At 41.9% G+C, this 13,244-nt stretch overlaps 1 protein-coding gene and 1 long non-coding RNA gene across 2 annotated transcripts in view; one reads left to right on the top strand and one right to left on the bottom strand.

Moving 5' to 3' along the window:
* Window positions 1-13,244, top strand: part of LOC127584756 (calcium-activated potassium channel subunit alpha-1-like) — a 779,405-nt gene that overhangs the window by 745,379 nt on the left and 20,782 nt on the right. The window contains 4 exon segments of the mRNA XM_052041687.1: window positions 377-571; window positions 8,626-8,744; window positions 10,695-10,919; window positions 12,047-12,075. Of these exon segments, the coding sequence (XP_051897647.1) occupies window positions 377-571; window positions 8,626-8,744; window positions 10,695-10,919; window positions 12,047-12,075 (568 nt within the window).
* The window catches only part of LOC127584757 (uncharacterized), a 42,707-nt gene continuing 29,964 nt past the window's right edge, over window positions 502-13,244 (bottom strand). The window contains exon 3 of the long non-coding RNA XR_007958428.1: window positions 502-624. This is a non-coding gene — a long non-coding RNA (uncharacterized LOC127584757). The remainder of the gene's footprint in view (window positions 625-13,244) is intronic.

Genomic DNA, 13,244 nt, shown 5'->3' with positions numbered 1-13,244 from the left:
AAACCTGTCTAGAGTCCTCTAGTTCTGTATCTTTCCCAGCCTCATATAGGTTGTGAAGTTAACATTGAGAGAGGGAGACTTTGCATCGCCACTAACACCAATTATAGAGGGAATTAATCATTGCAATTTCTGCCCTTTAGAACAAAACTGACCTGAATTTGTGTGTTGAGGAAAAGATATATAGTGAAAGGACCTAATGGGACATACAACTAAAACAGAGTAATTGGAGTCTGCTGTCTTTTCACTTCCAAGATAAAACATGTGAAGTGACAGCCCGCTAGTTTTAACTGCACAAAGTCCTCCGAAAGCGTAATTTGAATTTCTTCAGTGATGACTTTAATAGTGTTCACTTAAAGAGTTTGTTTTATCTCTGCAGACATACTTCAATGACAATATCCTGACTCTGATACGGACATTAGTAACAGGGGGAGCCACACCAGAGCTGGAGTCGATGCTGGCTGAAGAAAACGCCTTGCGAGGTGGCTACAGCACTCCACAGACACTGGCAAACAGGGACAGGTGTCGGGTGGCACAGCTGGCTCTGTACGACGGCCCCTTCGCAGACCTTGGGGTAAGGTGAATCTGTTGGTGTGCCATTCCAATTTGCCATTTGACTCTTCTACACTGAAAAGCAAGAGGTACAATTGCAACATTTAAAAGACATTTGGACAGGTACCTGGACAGGAAAGGGCCTAATGTGGGAAAGTGGGATTAACAGAGATGGGCATCACGGTCAGCAGGGACAGGTTGGGTGGAAGGGCCCATTTCTGTGCTGTACAGCTCGATGACTTTAAGACTCTAGGTGCCCAAATGCTACCCAACTCTGCATACCTCTGCAGCGTCACAACAGGTACATGACAACGTGATAGCAAATGGAGTTTAATTCCGGTAAGTGCGAGGTGTTGCATTTTGGAAAGTCAAACCAGGATAGGACTTTCACGGTGAACGGTGGAGACCTCGGAGTACAAGCACATGGTTCCCTGAAAGTGGCATCACAGGTAGACAAGGTGGTGAAGAAGACTTTTGGCAAACTGGCCTTCATCAGTCAGGGCACTGAGTATAGAAGTTGGGATGTTATTGTTGCAGTTGTACAAGATGTTGGTGATGCTGCACTTGGAGTATCGTGTTCCGTTTTGGTCGCCCTGCTGTAGGAAAGATGCCATTAAGCTGGAAAGAGTGCGAGAAAAGATTTATGAGGATGTTGCCGGGACTCGAGGGACTGAGTTACAGGGAGACGTTGGGCAGGCTGGGGCTATATTCCATGGAGAGTAGGAGACTGAGGGGTGATGTTACAGAGGTGTATAAAATCATGAGGGGCATAGATCGGGTGAATGCACTCAGTCTTTTTCCCAGGGTTGGGGGATCAAGAACTAGAGGGCATAGGTTTAAGGTGAGGGGGGAAATATTTAATAGGAACCTGAGGGGCAAGTTTTTCCGCACAGAAGGTGGTGCGTATACAGAATGAGCTGCCAGAGGAAGTGGTTGAGGCAGGTACACGGATAGGAAAGGTTTAGAGGAACACGGGTCAAACGCAGGGAAATGGGACTTGGGCATCTTGGTCAGTATGGACGAGTTGGGCTGAAGGGCCTGTTTCCATGCTATATGACTCTATGAGGGGGAAAGCAATAAAAAGATACATTGATGAGCGAGGCTTAGAGAAGCAGATGTGATTCAGGACAAGAAGCACTGGAATATAGCCCGTGTAATATATAACCATTGACTGCTTTATTTTTCTATAATGTAGTTGGGTATGGGTTATGAATGGGGTTGATTGGTGCTTGAACATGGTGCCTTATAGTGGAGGTTCTCAGCTGGGAATCCCAGTTCTCAGCTGGGTTGATTGTATGTGACTTGTCACCTTCCCAGTCAGAGAAGGGCACATAGAACAAGAATTGAGTAAATATCCCTCCCCCCCTCATACTATTGTACCAGGAATGAATCCAATAATCTAATGAACCTTTATTGTACCATCTCCATGCCAAATATATTCTTGCTTGGGTAAGGAGATCAAAAGTGTACACAGTACACAGACCACACTTGGAGTATTATGTTCAGTTTTGGTTGCCTCATTATAGGAAGGATGTGGAAGCTTTAGAGAGGGTGCAGAGGAGATTTACCAGGATGCTGCCTGGATTGGAGAACATGTCTTATGAGGATAGTTTGAGAGGTGACTTAATAGAAGTGTACAAGGTGATAAGAGGCATGGATCGAGTGGACAGTCAGAGACTTTTTCCCAGGGCAACAATGGCTAACACGAGGGGACATAATTTTGAGGTAATTGGAGGAAGATATAAGGGGGATGTAAGTTTTTTACACAGAGATTGATGGGTGCGTGGAATGCACTGCCGGCAGAGATTGTGGGGGCAGATACATTAGGGACATTTAAGAGACTCTTAGATAGCCACATGAATGATAGAGAAATGGGGGGCTATGTAGGAGGGAAGGGTTAGATAGATCTTAGAGCAGGATAAAATGTCAGCACAACATTGTGGGCAGAAGGGCCTGTACTGTGCTGTAATGTTCTAGGACTTCAAGTGCTTGCCTGACACCGTTATGTCAAACATAATACATATGGTATTTGTGTATGTATGTGTAATAATATTATAATCTATGTTATTTGCACATTATAAGGAGGATGTGTTGGAAGAAAAGATTTTGAGGTATAAATGGTTACCACTCAGCTACTTTAGTGGTCCAGACAGAGTACAATCAGAACTCTGGCACATTTGCTCAGCCATTGTCTGGTGTGCAGTAGGTTGTGTTTGAGCCTGAGTGGGTGCTGAGCTCGCTAATGCAAAGTGACAGAGTCGCTAACAATGGGCAAACCTATCAGTTGCTGATCCCTGATTATCAACCCACATTGAATATGCATGGGTGTGGACCTTGGCAAGGATGGGAAGGGCTTTGCCTTTGGTGTCCCCTTGATGAAACTGTCTGAGCCTACATTGTAGGCCGAAAGGCTCCTTTCTGTGCTGTATCACTCTCAAGTGTGAGGATAAGATAAGATTTCTTTATTAGTCACATGTACATCGAAACACACAGTGAAATGCATCTTTGCGTAGAGTGTTCTGGGGGCAGCCCGCAAGTGTCGCCACGCTTCCGTCGCCAACATAGCATGCCCACAGCTTCCTAACCCGTACGTCTTTGAAATGTGGGAGGAAACCCATGCAGACACAGGGAGAATGTGGAATGAGAGAGAGGGGGGGGTTATTTAAATTTAAATTTTTTTAATATTTTATTTACAGCGTGGTAACAGGCCCTTCCGGCCCAATGAGTCCGCGCCACCCAGTTTAAACCCAACTTAACCTACCCGTACGTCTTTTGCAATGTGGCAATGAGCACCCGGAGGAAACCCACGCAGACACATGAGAACGTACAAACTCCTTAGAGACAGCGACGGGAATCGAAACCCGATCGCTGGCGCTGTAATAGCTACCTTATGGGAAGAATAGTTTAAAACAATTATAATGGAAACACGATATCAGTTTTGTTTTGAATTTCTGTCAAGGTTGAGGTAAGATTCTTACCTCATGCTGATGACCATGAGTTATAGACAGCAAGTCTAGGACTGAAGAGGGAAAAGATGCAAAGAACAGTTTGTTTAAAATTCTCTCTTTGAGGAGTGCTGCCAAACATTGTGAGAGCACTTGGTATACTGATTAGGAAAAACAACATAAGGAGAAGTTGGTCACTTTAAATGACTAAAAGCCAATACATTGCACTTTCAAGTATATTAACATATCGCAAAGCTACAGTAACTAATCCAATCATCTGAACACTTCTCTCCCAACTGGAAAGTTGTAAGATCAGATCACGGGGCTGTCTGTCATTGTAGCCCACTGGGTAAATTATTTTCTGCATCCCATCATCCCATATTTATAATTCTGTTTGGAAATTACAATAATTTTTCTAGTAAATTAGACAACACAAGCATGATGTAAATTTGGTGGATTGTATTCAGTAATAGTAATTCAGAGAACCCTTGATCCTCTGGAGAAGGAAAATACTTTTTTAATAGAATTTAAGTCCATGTTTTTAGTCACTAAAATACCTTATTTGCAACTGTACAACGTATGTCCTTTTAAAACATTCCTTTTATAATATTACAGGGTGTTGGTCACATTATCCCTGGAGTCCTGCATCTACTTTTCATCTTCTTGACTGCCTTAGAGGGCATACAATGAGGAGCCATTAGACTGATCCCTGAAATGAGAGGGTTGACGAAGGAGAAAAGTGTTGGACCTGTACTCATTTTAGTTTAGAAAAATCCAGGGTGATCTCTTTAAACTGTATCAGCTGAGAGGCTGTTTCCTTATCCCAAGGCAGGTTAAGAGGTTGACTCCATGACCCCAATACTGGGCAAAGGGATTGGCTATTTAGGACTAAGATGAAGATACAACAATCTGCTGGAGGAACTCCAGCAGCGTCTGTGGAGGGAGAGGAATTTTAAATTGGTTTATTACTGTCACATGCACCGAGGTGCAGTGAAAAACTTTGTTTTGTATACCATCCATACAGATTATTTCATCCCATCAGTACACTGAGGTAGTACAAGGGAAAGGCGACAACAGAATGCAGAATAAAGTGTTACAGTTGCAGAGGAAGTGCAGTGCAGGCAGGCAATAAGGTGCAAGGCCATGACGAGGTAGATTGTGAGGTCAAGAGTCCATCTTTTCGTACAATGGGTCGTTCAATAGTCTTATAACAGCGGGATAGAAGCTATCCTGAAGTTTGGTGGTACATGCTTTCAGACTTTTGTATCTTCTGCCCGATGGGAGGGGGGAGAAGAAAAGAGAATGTCCGGGACTTTGATTATGTTGACTGCTTCACTGAGGCACCGAGAAGTGTAGTCAGACTCGATGGAGGGGAAGCTGGTTTTTATGATGTGATGTGCTAAGCTGTGTTCACAACTCTCTGCAGTTTCTTGCAGTCTCAGGCAGAGCAGTTGCCATGCTGAACCGTGAAATAAATTACCCAGGTGGAATATGAGATGTTGTTCCTCTAGCTTGCTTTGGGCCTTAATCTGGCAGTGGAGAAGGGCAAGGTTGGACAGGTTGGTATGGGATTTGGAAGGGGAATTGAAATTGCATGCAACTGGGAGCTTGGGGTATTTTGTTTTCCATCTTTAGAGTTCTCCATCCCACAGGATTGTTGGAATTCAGTCACTGAGTGTTTTTGAATACTGAGGAATGTGAGCATCAGAAGAAGTGGAAGGAAGATAGAAACAGATCTTCTGTGGTCTTGGTGGAGGCTGCTTCACTGCGTTCTCTTAAGATGTACCAACTCTGCCAGTACAAGGCTGGTGCTAAACACCCATTGTTTAAGCTGCTGAATTCAGTACCAAGGGAGGCAGTGTAGTGAACCACGAACAGTGGGTTGCATTGCAGAAAAGCACATCCCCCTGGCCATTCACAGAGCTGACAACAGTCCATCATACCGCCACCCCATTGCTTCATGGAGTAGTCCCAAGCATGAATGGAATGGAGGTAAAGCAAATATTTCTGCTGAAAATAGTTCTGTTGCCCTGTGCCATATAATACATCCTTGATGTGATATTACTGAAGTCCTTTCATGTTTGGGGAATGCCCATAACTCATGAAACGTGCACTTTCACCCAACAGCATTAAGTATCGCAACTGTGTAAATAGTTTCACAAGAGGTGAGAGACCTATTTGTGGAAACACAGGCCATGAGAGTAGTGAGAACGGGACTGTTTCAAATAAAAAAACAGGAGCATTTTAGAGTTTGCATGATCTGCAAGCTGGGAGGGGGTTGGTACAGTTATTTAATACATACTCTCTTCCATGAGGAAAAGCATTAGAATGTAAATGCTCTCAAAAATGTTTCTTGTGAATTGAACATCTAAGTGCCAATCCAGCACAGTGGATTACTGTTTTTAATTTCACTGCCATCAAATCATCATTCAATCCCATAGAAAAAGAGAACATCACAAAGGTTTCAGTCAAGGGAGCATTCCGAATTGACATTAATGGATATACAGTCATTAACCCAGAGTACTTCAGCAATCATGTCATTCTGACTGTGTGAGTTAATTCAGCGCTTTCAGTCTTGTGGGCAGTAACCCACTCTGCTGTCTTGCTTGCTGCTGATGCTCAGCAACACTTAGTGCTCAAAAAATATTTTATATAATAAATAGTACAGACAAAAGGGAAAGAAGTTGGTTGCTTTTGTGGGTATTTGTTCTTTGAGACTAAAATGCCAAAATACTCAACTTTTGGAAATATTTCTACAATGGTCGTGTTTAACAACAAGAAAACCTTGTAGGGAGAACTTCAGTATTGTGAAGGATTAAATGTCCTGAACATCATCAGCCAGAAAACGCCAGCACACTGTAAAGGTGTTCTGAGAATGCTACTGGAGGTTTAAAGCCATGAAGGATATTCTTGGTTTTGTCTTGCTAAGCAGTCGCTTGTTCTGGGAAACTGGAGCAGTGAGATTGGAAATAAAGAGTCACTGGGAGAATTTGCTGTTCACCTTCAAATCTCTTTTCCTGTGCAATTTGCCCAAAATTAGCCAAACTAACACAACAGGGAATTTGAAATATTTATTATTCGTTCATGGGACATGAATGTCACCTGTCCCTGATTCCTCCTGAACTGTGGCACATTGAGCACAGTTAAGAGTCGGCCACATTGACGGGAGTGGAGTCACATACAGGCCCAATCTAGTCAGGAAGCCACATTTACTTCTCTGAACAATATTAATGAAGCAGGTGCTTTTTTTAAAAAAACTTTCATCCAGTAATTTCAAAATCACCATGTTATTAATTTCTGATTTTTAAAATTAAATTACATGAATTTAAATTCACCAGCTGCAATAGTGGGATTCAAACGTTTGTCACCTAGTTAATTATCCAGGCCTCTGGATATTAGAACAGTAACTTAACCAGTCTGCTTCTGTATTCGTAATTACTTTAAATATATTGAGTTTACACAATCTGTTGTGTTATTTTAAAGGTAATGTGCAAGAAAATGGCCCTGCACCCTAATTGTCCCTGTTCCTATTTTTGAATTTTTCTGGTAATTTTAATTATTTGCAGGCCTTGGAAAAATTAAACTTTTTTTGAAGGTTGAAACAGCAATAGGCTTCTTTTAAAAAAAACTTAATAGATTGCTTCTAATTTTCCTTGGAACCATGCAGTATACATCCATGCAACTAGTCATGAAAATTAATACAGAAGTGAACCATTCAGCCCATGGTGTAATGTAAAGTATAAGTATACAGTAGTTTTTTTAAAGGCATTTTAAGTTACTGAAAATGCAATCACTTGTGAGTTATTGACCAGACACTCCGACTAAATGTGATACACATTTCTGTGGTTAATCTATTTTCACTACTACTTGTAAAATTTGTTCAAGATTTTACATTCTCTGGTCTGCAGGTGAGTCGAGGGGTAGCTTCAGCACAATTCCCTTTGTAATAGTTATCGACAGTACTGGGGACATGAGGTTAGTGGCGCTACTGTAGAACATCCGTGATCTTACAATGATATAGTCACAGAGTGACACAGCACTGAAACATGTCCTTGGACCACCAAATCTACGTTGACCATCAAGCACCTATTTACACTAATCCCATTTTATTCTCCCCACTTTCCCATCAACTCCCCTATAAGAGGCAATGGTGGCCAATTAACCTACCAACCCGCATGCATTTGGGATGTGGGAGGAAACCAGAGCAACTGAAGGAAATTATTCAAAAGTAGAGCAGCCACGAGGGGCCAAATGGCCTCCTCCTGCTCCTGATGAAAAAATAACTAGCAGCGCATGCTATTTGTGTCCTGATTCCTCATTAAGTCTAAACTGGAATCCCTGGACCAAAGTTCTGAAAAGATTTCAATGTGAAACTTATTACCATTCATGAAAGTGTTTTCCAAATCTTGGCTATCATTTGCACCTGGAGGTATCTAATAACTTTACCCCAGAAAGATCTGATACTTAGGCTAGGTTCCCTGGATTTTTTTTTAATTCTTCTACAGGAGACATGCATTGCTGGCAGACCAGCATTCATTGCCCATCCCTTAAGGGGGTTGTGAGCCACATCGGTCTGAGTGGTGAAGTCACTTCCATGGATTTGTTAGACTAAGGAGAATTGGTGGAATTTTCAAAGGTTTTCAGTATGGTAAAAAAAGAGAAATGATTCCCTTTAGGTTTAGGAGTGAAACCATCACAGTGAGATTTCAGTGTTTTTCTTCTGCTCTGACAACACCTTCCAAATCCATGACCTCTACCAAGCGGACAAGGACAGCAAAAACCACCCTTGACTTGGAAACATGTCATGTTCCTTCATTGGGTCTAAATCCTGGAACACTCTGCTGTGTGTACATTCACCAGAAGGGGAGCAGTCATTTAATGGGCAGGAAGTGCTGGCTTTGCCGGCAATGCACCCCACTTTTAAATGATTTAGAGAAAAATCTTCCCTTGTAATTTTTTGGAATCCAGGTCTCAATCGATGCTACCAATGTGTTAAAGAAATTATTTTGTTTTGCATTTGAGGCATTTCTATTACTTTCCAACCTCCCAGTGTGGTATTTTGGGAGACTAAAGTTGCTCAGGAAGCTCTGCTTTTGCTGATATCTTCCTTTCCATCTTATTTTTTCCCCAGGATGGTGGCTGTTACGGAGACCTGTTCTGCAAAGCCTTGAAAACCTACAACATGCTTTGCTTTGGAATTTATCGACTAAGAGATGCACATCTGCGTACACACAATCAGTGTACCAAGCGGTAAGTGGTACAAGCTTCTTAGAACTCCATTATTTTGCTGGGAGCACAATATGAATAACATCAAACCTAACTCGAAGACAGAAGCCAGATGGAGCTTGTTGATAGATTTGGATCAGTTGAAGAAAGGGAAATAGGCAAGTATGTGGTTCTGTCACTCTAGTCTCAGAGAGGAAAGTTTTATCTGTAATATTTATTTGTTGCAGTGTTACATCTGTCTTAAGTCAAACGGATATGTTTATGCCAAGATGCTTTGACAGATGCCTGAATGCAGACAATGGCATCCCGGGGTACAGCAACACAATTTGACATTGTACACATAAGTTGACTTCAGAACATTGCCAAGCAATGAGTCCCAACCCCTATCACTTGTTCCAGCGTGAAATAATGGTAGTAGGTGCACATAATGAATTGGCTGCATGTCCTCACCTTTCTGAACATTTATTTCTTTTGTACCAAGACTCTCTTTATCCAGAGAGTAGAAGTAAGTTCTGTTAAACAGTCACAGCAGATGGCAAAGCAAAGAATACTGGACCCACTCATACATCCCTCTGGCTTTCTTTTGACACAGTATAGGGAATGAACCTTTTTCAGTCACTACAACACCCACAGTTTCAATTACTTAGAACATCAAACAGTACAGCACAGGAACAGGCCCTTTGGTCCACGACGTTGTGCGGAACTATTTAAGCTAATGATACCTTATCCCTTCTGCCTGCACATGATCCATATCCCTCCATTCCCTGCGTTTCCGTGTGCCTATCTAAGAGCCTCTTAAATGCCTCTATCATATCTGCCTCCAACACCACCCCTGGCAACACATTCCAGGCACCCACCACTCTCCGTGTAAAAGAAAACTTGCCCCGCACATCTCCTTTGAACTTAGCCCCTCTCATCTTGAATGCATGGCCTATAGTATCAGACATTTCAGCCCTGGGAAAAAAGGTACTGGCTGTCTACTCTAACTCTCATAATTTTCTAAACTTCTATCAGGTCTCCCCTTAGCCTCTGCCTCCAGAGAAAACAACCCAAGTTTGTACAACCTCTCCTTATAGCACATGCCCTCTAATCCAGGTAGCATCCTGGTAAACCTCTTCTTCAAAGGTTTTAACTGTTTCAAAGATAGCAGTCAGGATCTAAGCAATGGTACATATGTGGGAGAAAGCTCAGCTCTCCAAATTGTGAATGGCTTGTCTCAACTTGTAATTTCACTTACTAGGAAAGCCATCAAAAAGAAGCTCAATTGTTGGAGACACAAGTGACTACAGGTGCTGGAGTCTGGAGCAACTTGTGTCTCCAATAAGAGAGAAACTGCTGGAGGAACTCAGTGGGTCAAGCAGCATCTGTGGAGGGGAAAGGAACTATCAACTCTGCCGCAGGATCTCGATCTGAAACGTTGACAATTCCTTTGCCTTTGCAGATGCTACTCAATCTGTTGAGTTCCTCCAGCAGTTTGCTTTCAGCCCAATTATTGGGACAGTTTGGGTGCAAGAAGCAGCCAGACTATCCATTTCCTCTGTAGAAACACAATCATCAATAGTGCACTTGTCGTCGTGGCTATCCCTCGAGGTCGAGGATGATGGTCTTCGTTCCGTTGATCTACTTATGGGCTCTCAAGTGGCTTATGAGTCCAATCTTGACTCTGAAAGTTCTTCCGCATTCAGGACAGGTGGTTCCAGATGCCAGATCGGGCTTTGGTTGTTGCTGCCTTTTTCCATTTTCCTCTAATTCTGCACATCTGTTGGCTTCGAAAGTTGCTGTTCCTTCTCGGATGATGGTTTGCCAGAGTTTCCTGTCCTTGGCATTGGTTTCCCAATTGTTGTTAAGTGCACTTGTAGATATATTCAAAAGCAAGAGTTAAAAAAAATCTATTTGTTTGCCAGGTTTACTTCTAATCACTGCAGTGATGGGATAACTGGCATGAATCATTTGTATTTTCCTGTCCTTTTGTAGATATGTAATCGCAAATCCACCCTACGAGTTTGAACTTGTCTCAACTGATGTGATCTTCTGCCTGATGCAATTTGACCACAATGCTGGCCAGTCCCGAGGCAGCGTTTCGCACTCGTCTCATTCCTCTCACTCTTCCAGTAAGAAAAGCTCGTCTGTGCACTCCATCCCATCTTCCACCAACCGTCCAAACCGGAACAAGACAAGGGATCCCCGGGAAAAGCAGAAGTATGTGCTTGACGAGAGAGCTTGCTATGACCATGCTAACTGATGACAAAGAATGTTTGTGAATTTCCATCTTTGCCCATTCCCCAGAGCAGAACTTTCCTGTGTTACGGACCGCATCATATATGTCTGCACATGTTTGTCTATATGCATGCGTTTGTCAACAGATTTCATCATATCCATTTCCTGCAGCACAACAGCAACAAACCAGAGGAACCTAAAAACCAATCATTATCCAACACCAATTAATTCTCCGCAGAAAGCACTGACATTATTATTTGAAGCAATTACTTAATGTTTGATGGTTTACACAGAGCACCATAATAATTAGTTTAATGCATAGCATTAGGGTACAGAAAGGGGTAAGATTTTTATAATTATCTTAAACTGAAACATGGCTTGCATCCAAAGAGGCAACTCCTGGTGAAGGTGGTTACTGCTTCCCACCTTAGAAATGGGGTTGGGTCATTTTAAATTCATGACATTGTGACTAATTCAATATCGTTAGTGCAGACGCAGCTGAACAATATTGGGGTGGAGGATGTAATTAATAGAATTTAGTCAGATGCGCAAAACATTACTTTCTGACTGTTACATTATCAACCGGTTTTCTTCTACTCCCTGTGAATTGATGTCATTTTTTCTAAATTAACTTTTACATTTTCTAAGGTGAAAAAAATTTACAATAATATTTTACTGGGATGGTTTAGTGACGTGAATGTTGGCAGAAAGTAATAATAATCTAGCAGATATTTTTATATGGTAGTCATTTCATTCCACAGTTAGTATTTGTTAAGCATACTTCCGTGTAAATGTCATAGACACACTGTCCATGTGTTTTGTGGGGTGCAGATTTTTTTAGGAAGATTTGTACGGTGACTTTCTCTTCTCCCCCAATGCAGTAAAGCAAGCTTTATACATAGTTTCCAATACTGCTATTTCATAGCATGGGTTTGCCAGTGAGTGTGTGTTATGGTTCAAAGACTACCAATCGCCTTTCACTGACACTGTTCAATTAAAACATTTTACTGTTCAATTGGGCAGTGACAGTGAAAGGGCTGAGACCAAAATGTGATAGTTTAAGAAAATTGTAAACTTACCTAGAATATTTACTTACTTTTTCTCTAAAGTGCTACAAGGATGACTAGAATGAGCCAAGGTATGACTATCAATGGTTTTGCATGATACGGCAGGTGCCGTGGGTTCTTTCCATTGTCCTTGTGAAATTTCGTCAATTAAAATTTAGTAAAAAGACTTTTTTTTAAAACAGATCAGATAATTTGTGTTTGTTTATTTATGCTTTCTGGCCGAAACGAGCTGTCTGCTGCTGCTGCTGCTGCTGTTTGATCCATGACAGATGTGACCCCGTTTCCACCATTCCCATGCTCCTCCTTGCATGTGGCATCCTGCTGCTCATGTGATTGCATTGTGACCAATTGGAATCTGTCACCGTATGCAGATTCTGTCATTCACATCGTTGTTCTGTAGTAACAGGCGGGACCATGTGATTTTTTGTGTTGATGTTAGCTGAGCGATTAATCATCCATTCGCACAGTGGTTTTGCTAACATTGATTCCCATTCTTCCTTGAAAATTCAGTATGCTGAAAGTGATGTTTTGGTGACTCAGTCATTCTGTATCAGCACATTCTGACATGAATTGTCAAGAGGGAGGAGGTCTGGATGGGATACAGCAATGCGTGAATGAGAGCATTGCAGGAGTGTCCGGGCTGCAAAACAAGCCCGGCAAACCAGCAATGCTTCATTCCTACCCTGCCCTGGTACCAAGCATTTACCTTGAAACCACTTGTATGTTCTGCTTTATTTTTTTACTATGTTTAAACCACGGTTGTAGATGTTGCTGTATACTTTGCATATCTGATGTAAATTTAATCCTCTCAGTAGAAGGGTCAATTGATTTGGGAAATTAGCTGAGGAAGAAAATTATTCACTTCCAAAAAAGTACCAGGAGCAGCACTGCAAGTGCTGTAACAAATTGGATAACAGACAAAGGACTAACTGGGGAGCGAGACTAAATAAGTCAATCCCTCTTCCTTCCCTCTCAGCTTTACCAGCTGTCAATGACTTTTAACAACTTCTAAATATCTCCAAAACTCAGAGGCATTAAAAATATTAATCTAAAGTAAAATATTAAAAGGAAGTGATTTTCCTATTCTTTTGCACTACATTGAAGTATGGTCATAGATCCTGCTCCAAATCTGAGATGGGATCAAGAGGCCATTCCTCAGCATAATCCTTGGGGTGTCTTGGTCTCTGTGGAGCTCTAGCAGAGGAGGAACTGATAGATCAGCCAGCTGAATCTGGCATTT

The sequence above is a fragment of the Pristis pectinata genome, chromosome 30 (assembly GCF_009764475.1).
Source record: "Pristis pectinata isolate sPriPec2 chromosome 30, sPriPec2.1.pri, whole genome shotgun sequence".
In the NCBI taxonomy this organism is placed as follows: domain Eukaryota; kingdom Metazoa; phylum Chordata; class Chondrichthyes; order Rhinopristiformes; family Pristidae; genus Pristis; species Pristis pectinata.
Note: the sequence above shows the minus strand (reverse complement) of the source record. Positions and strands in the feature narration are given on the sequence as shown.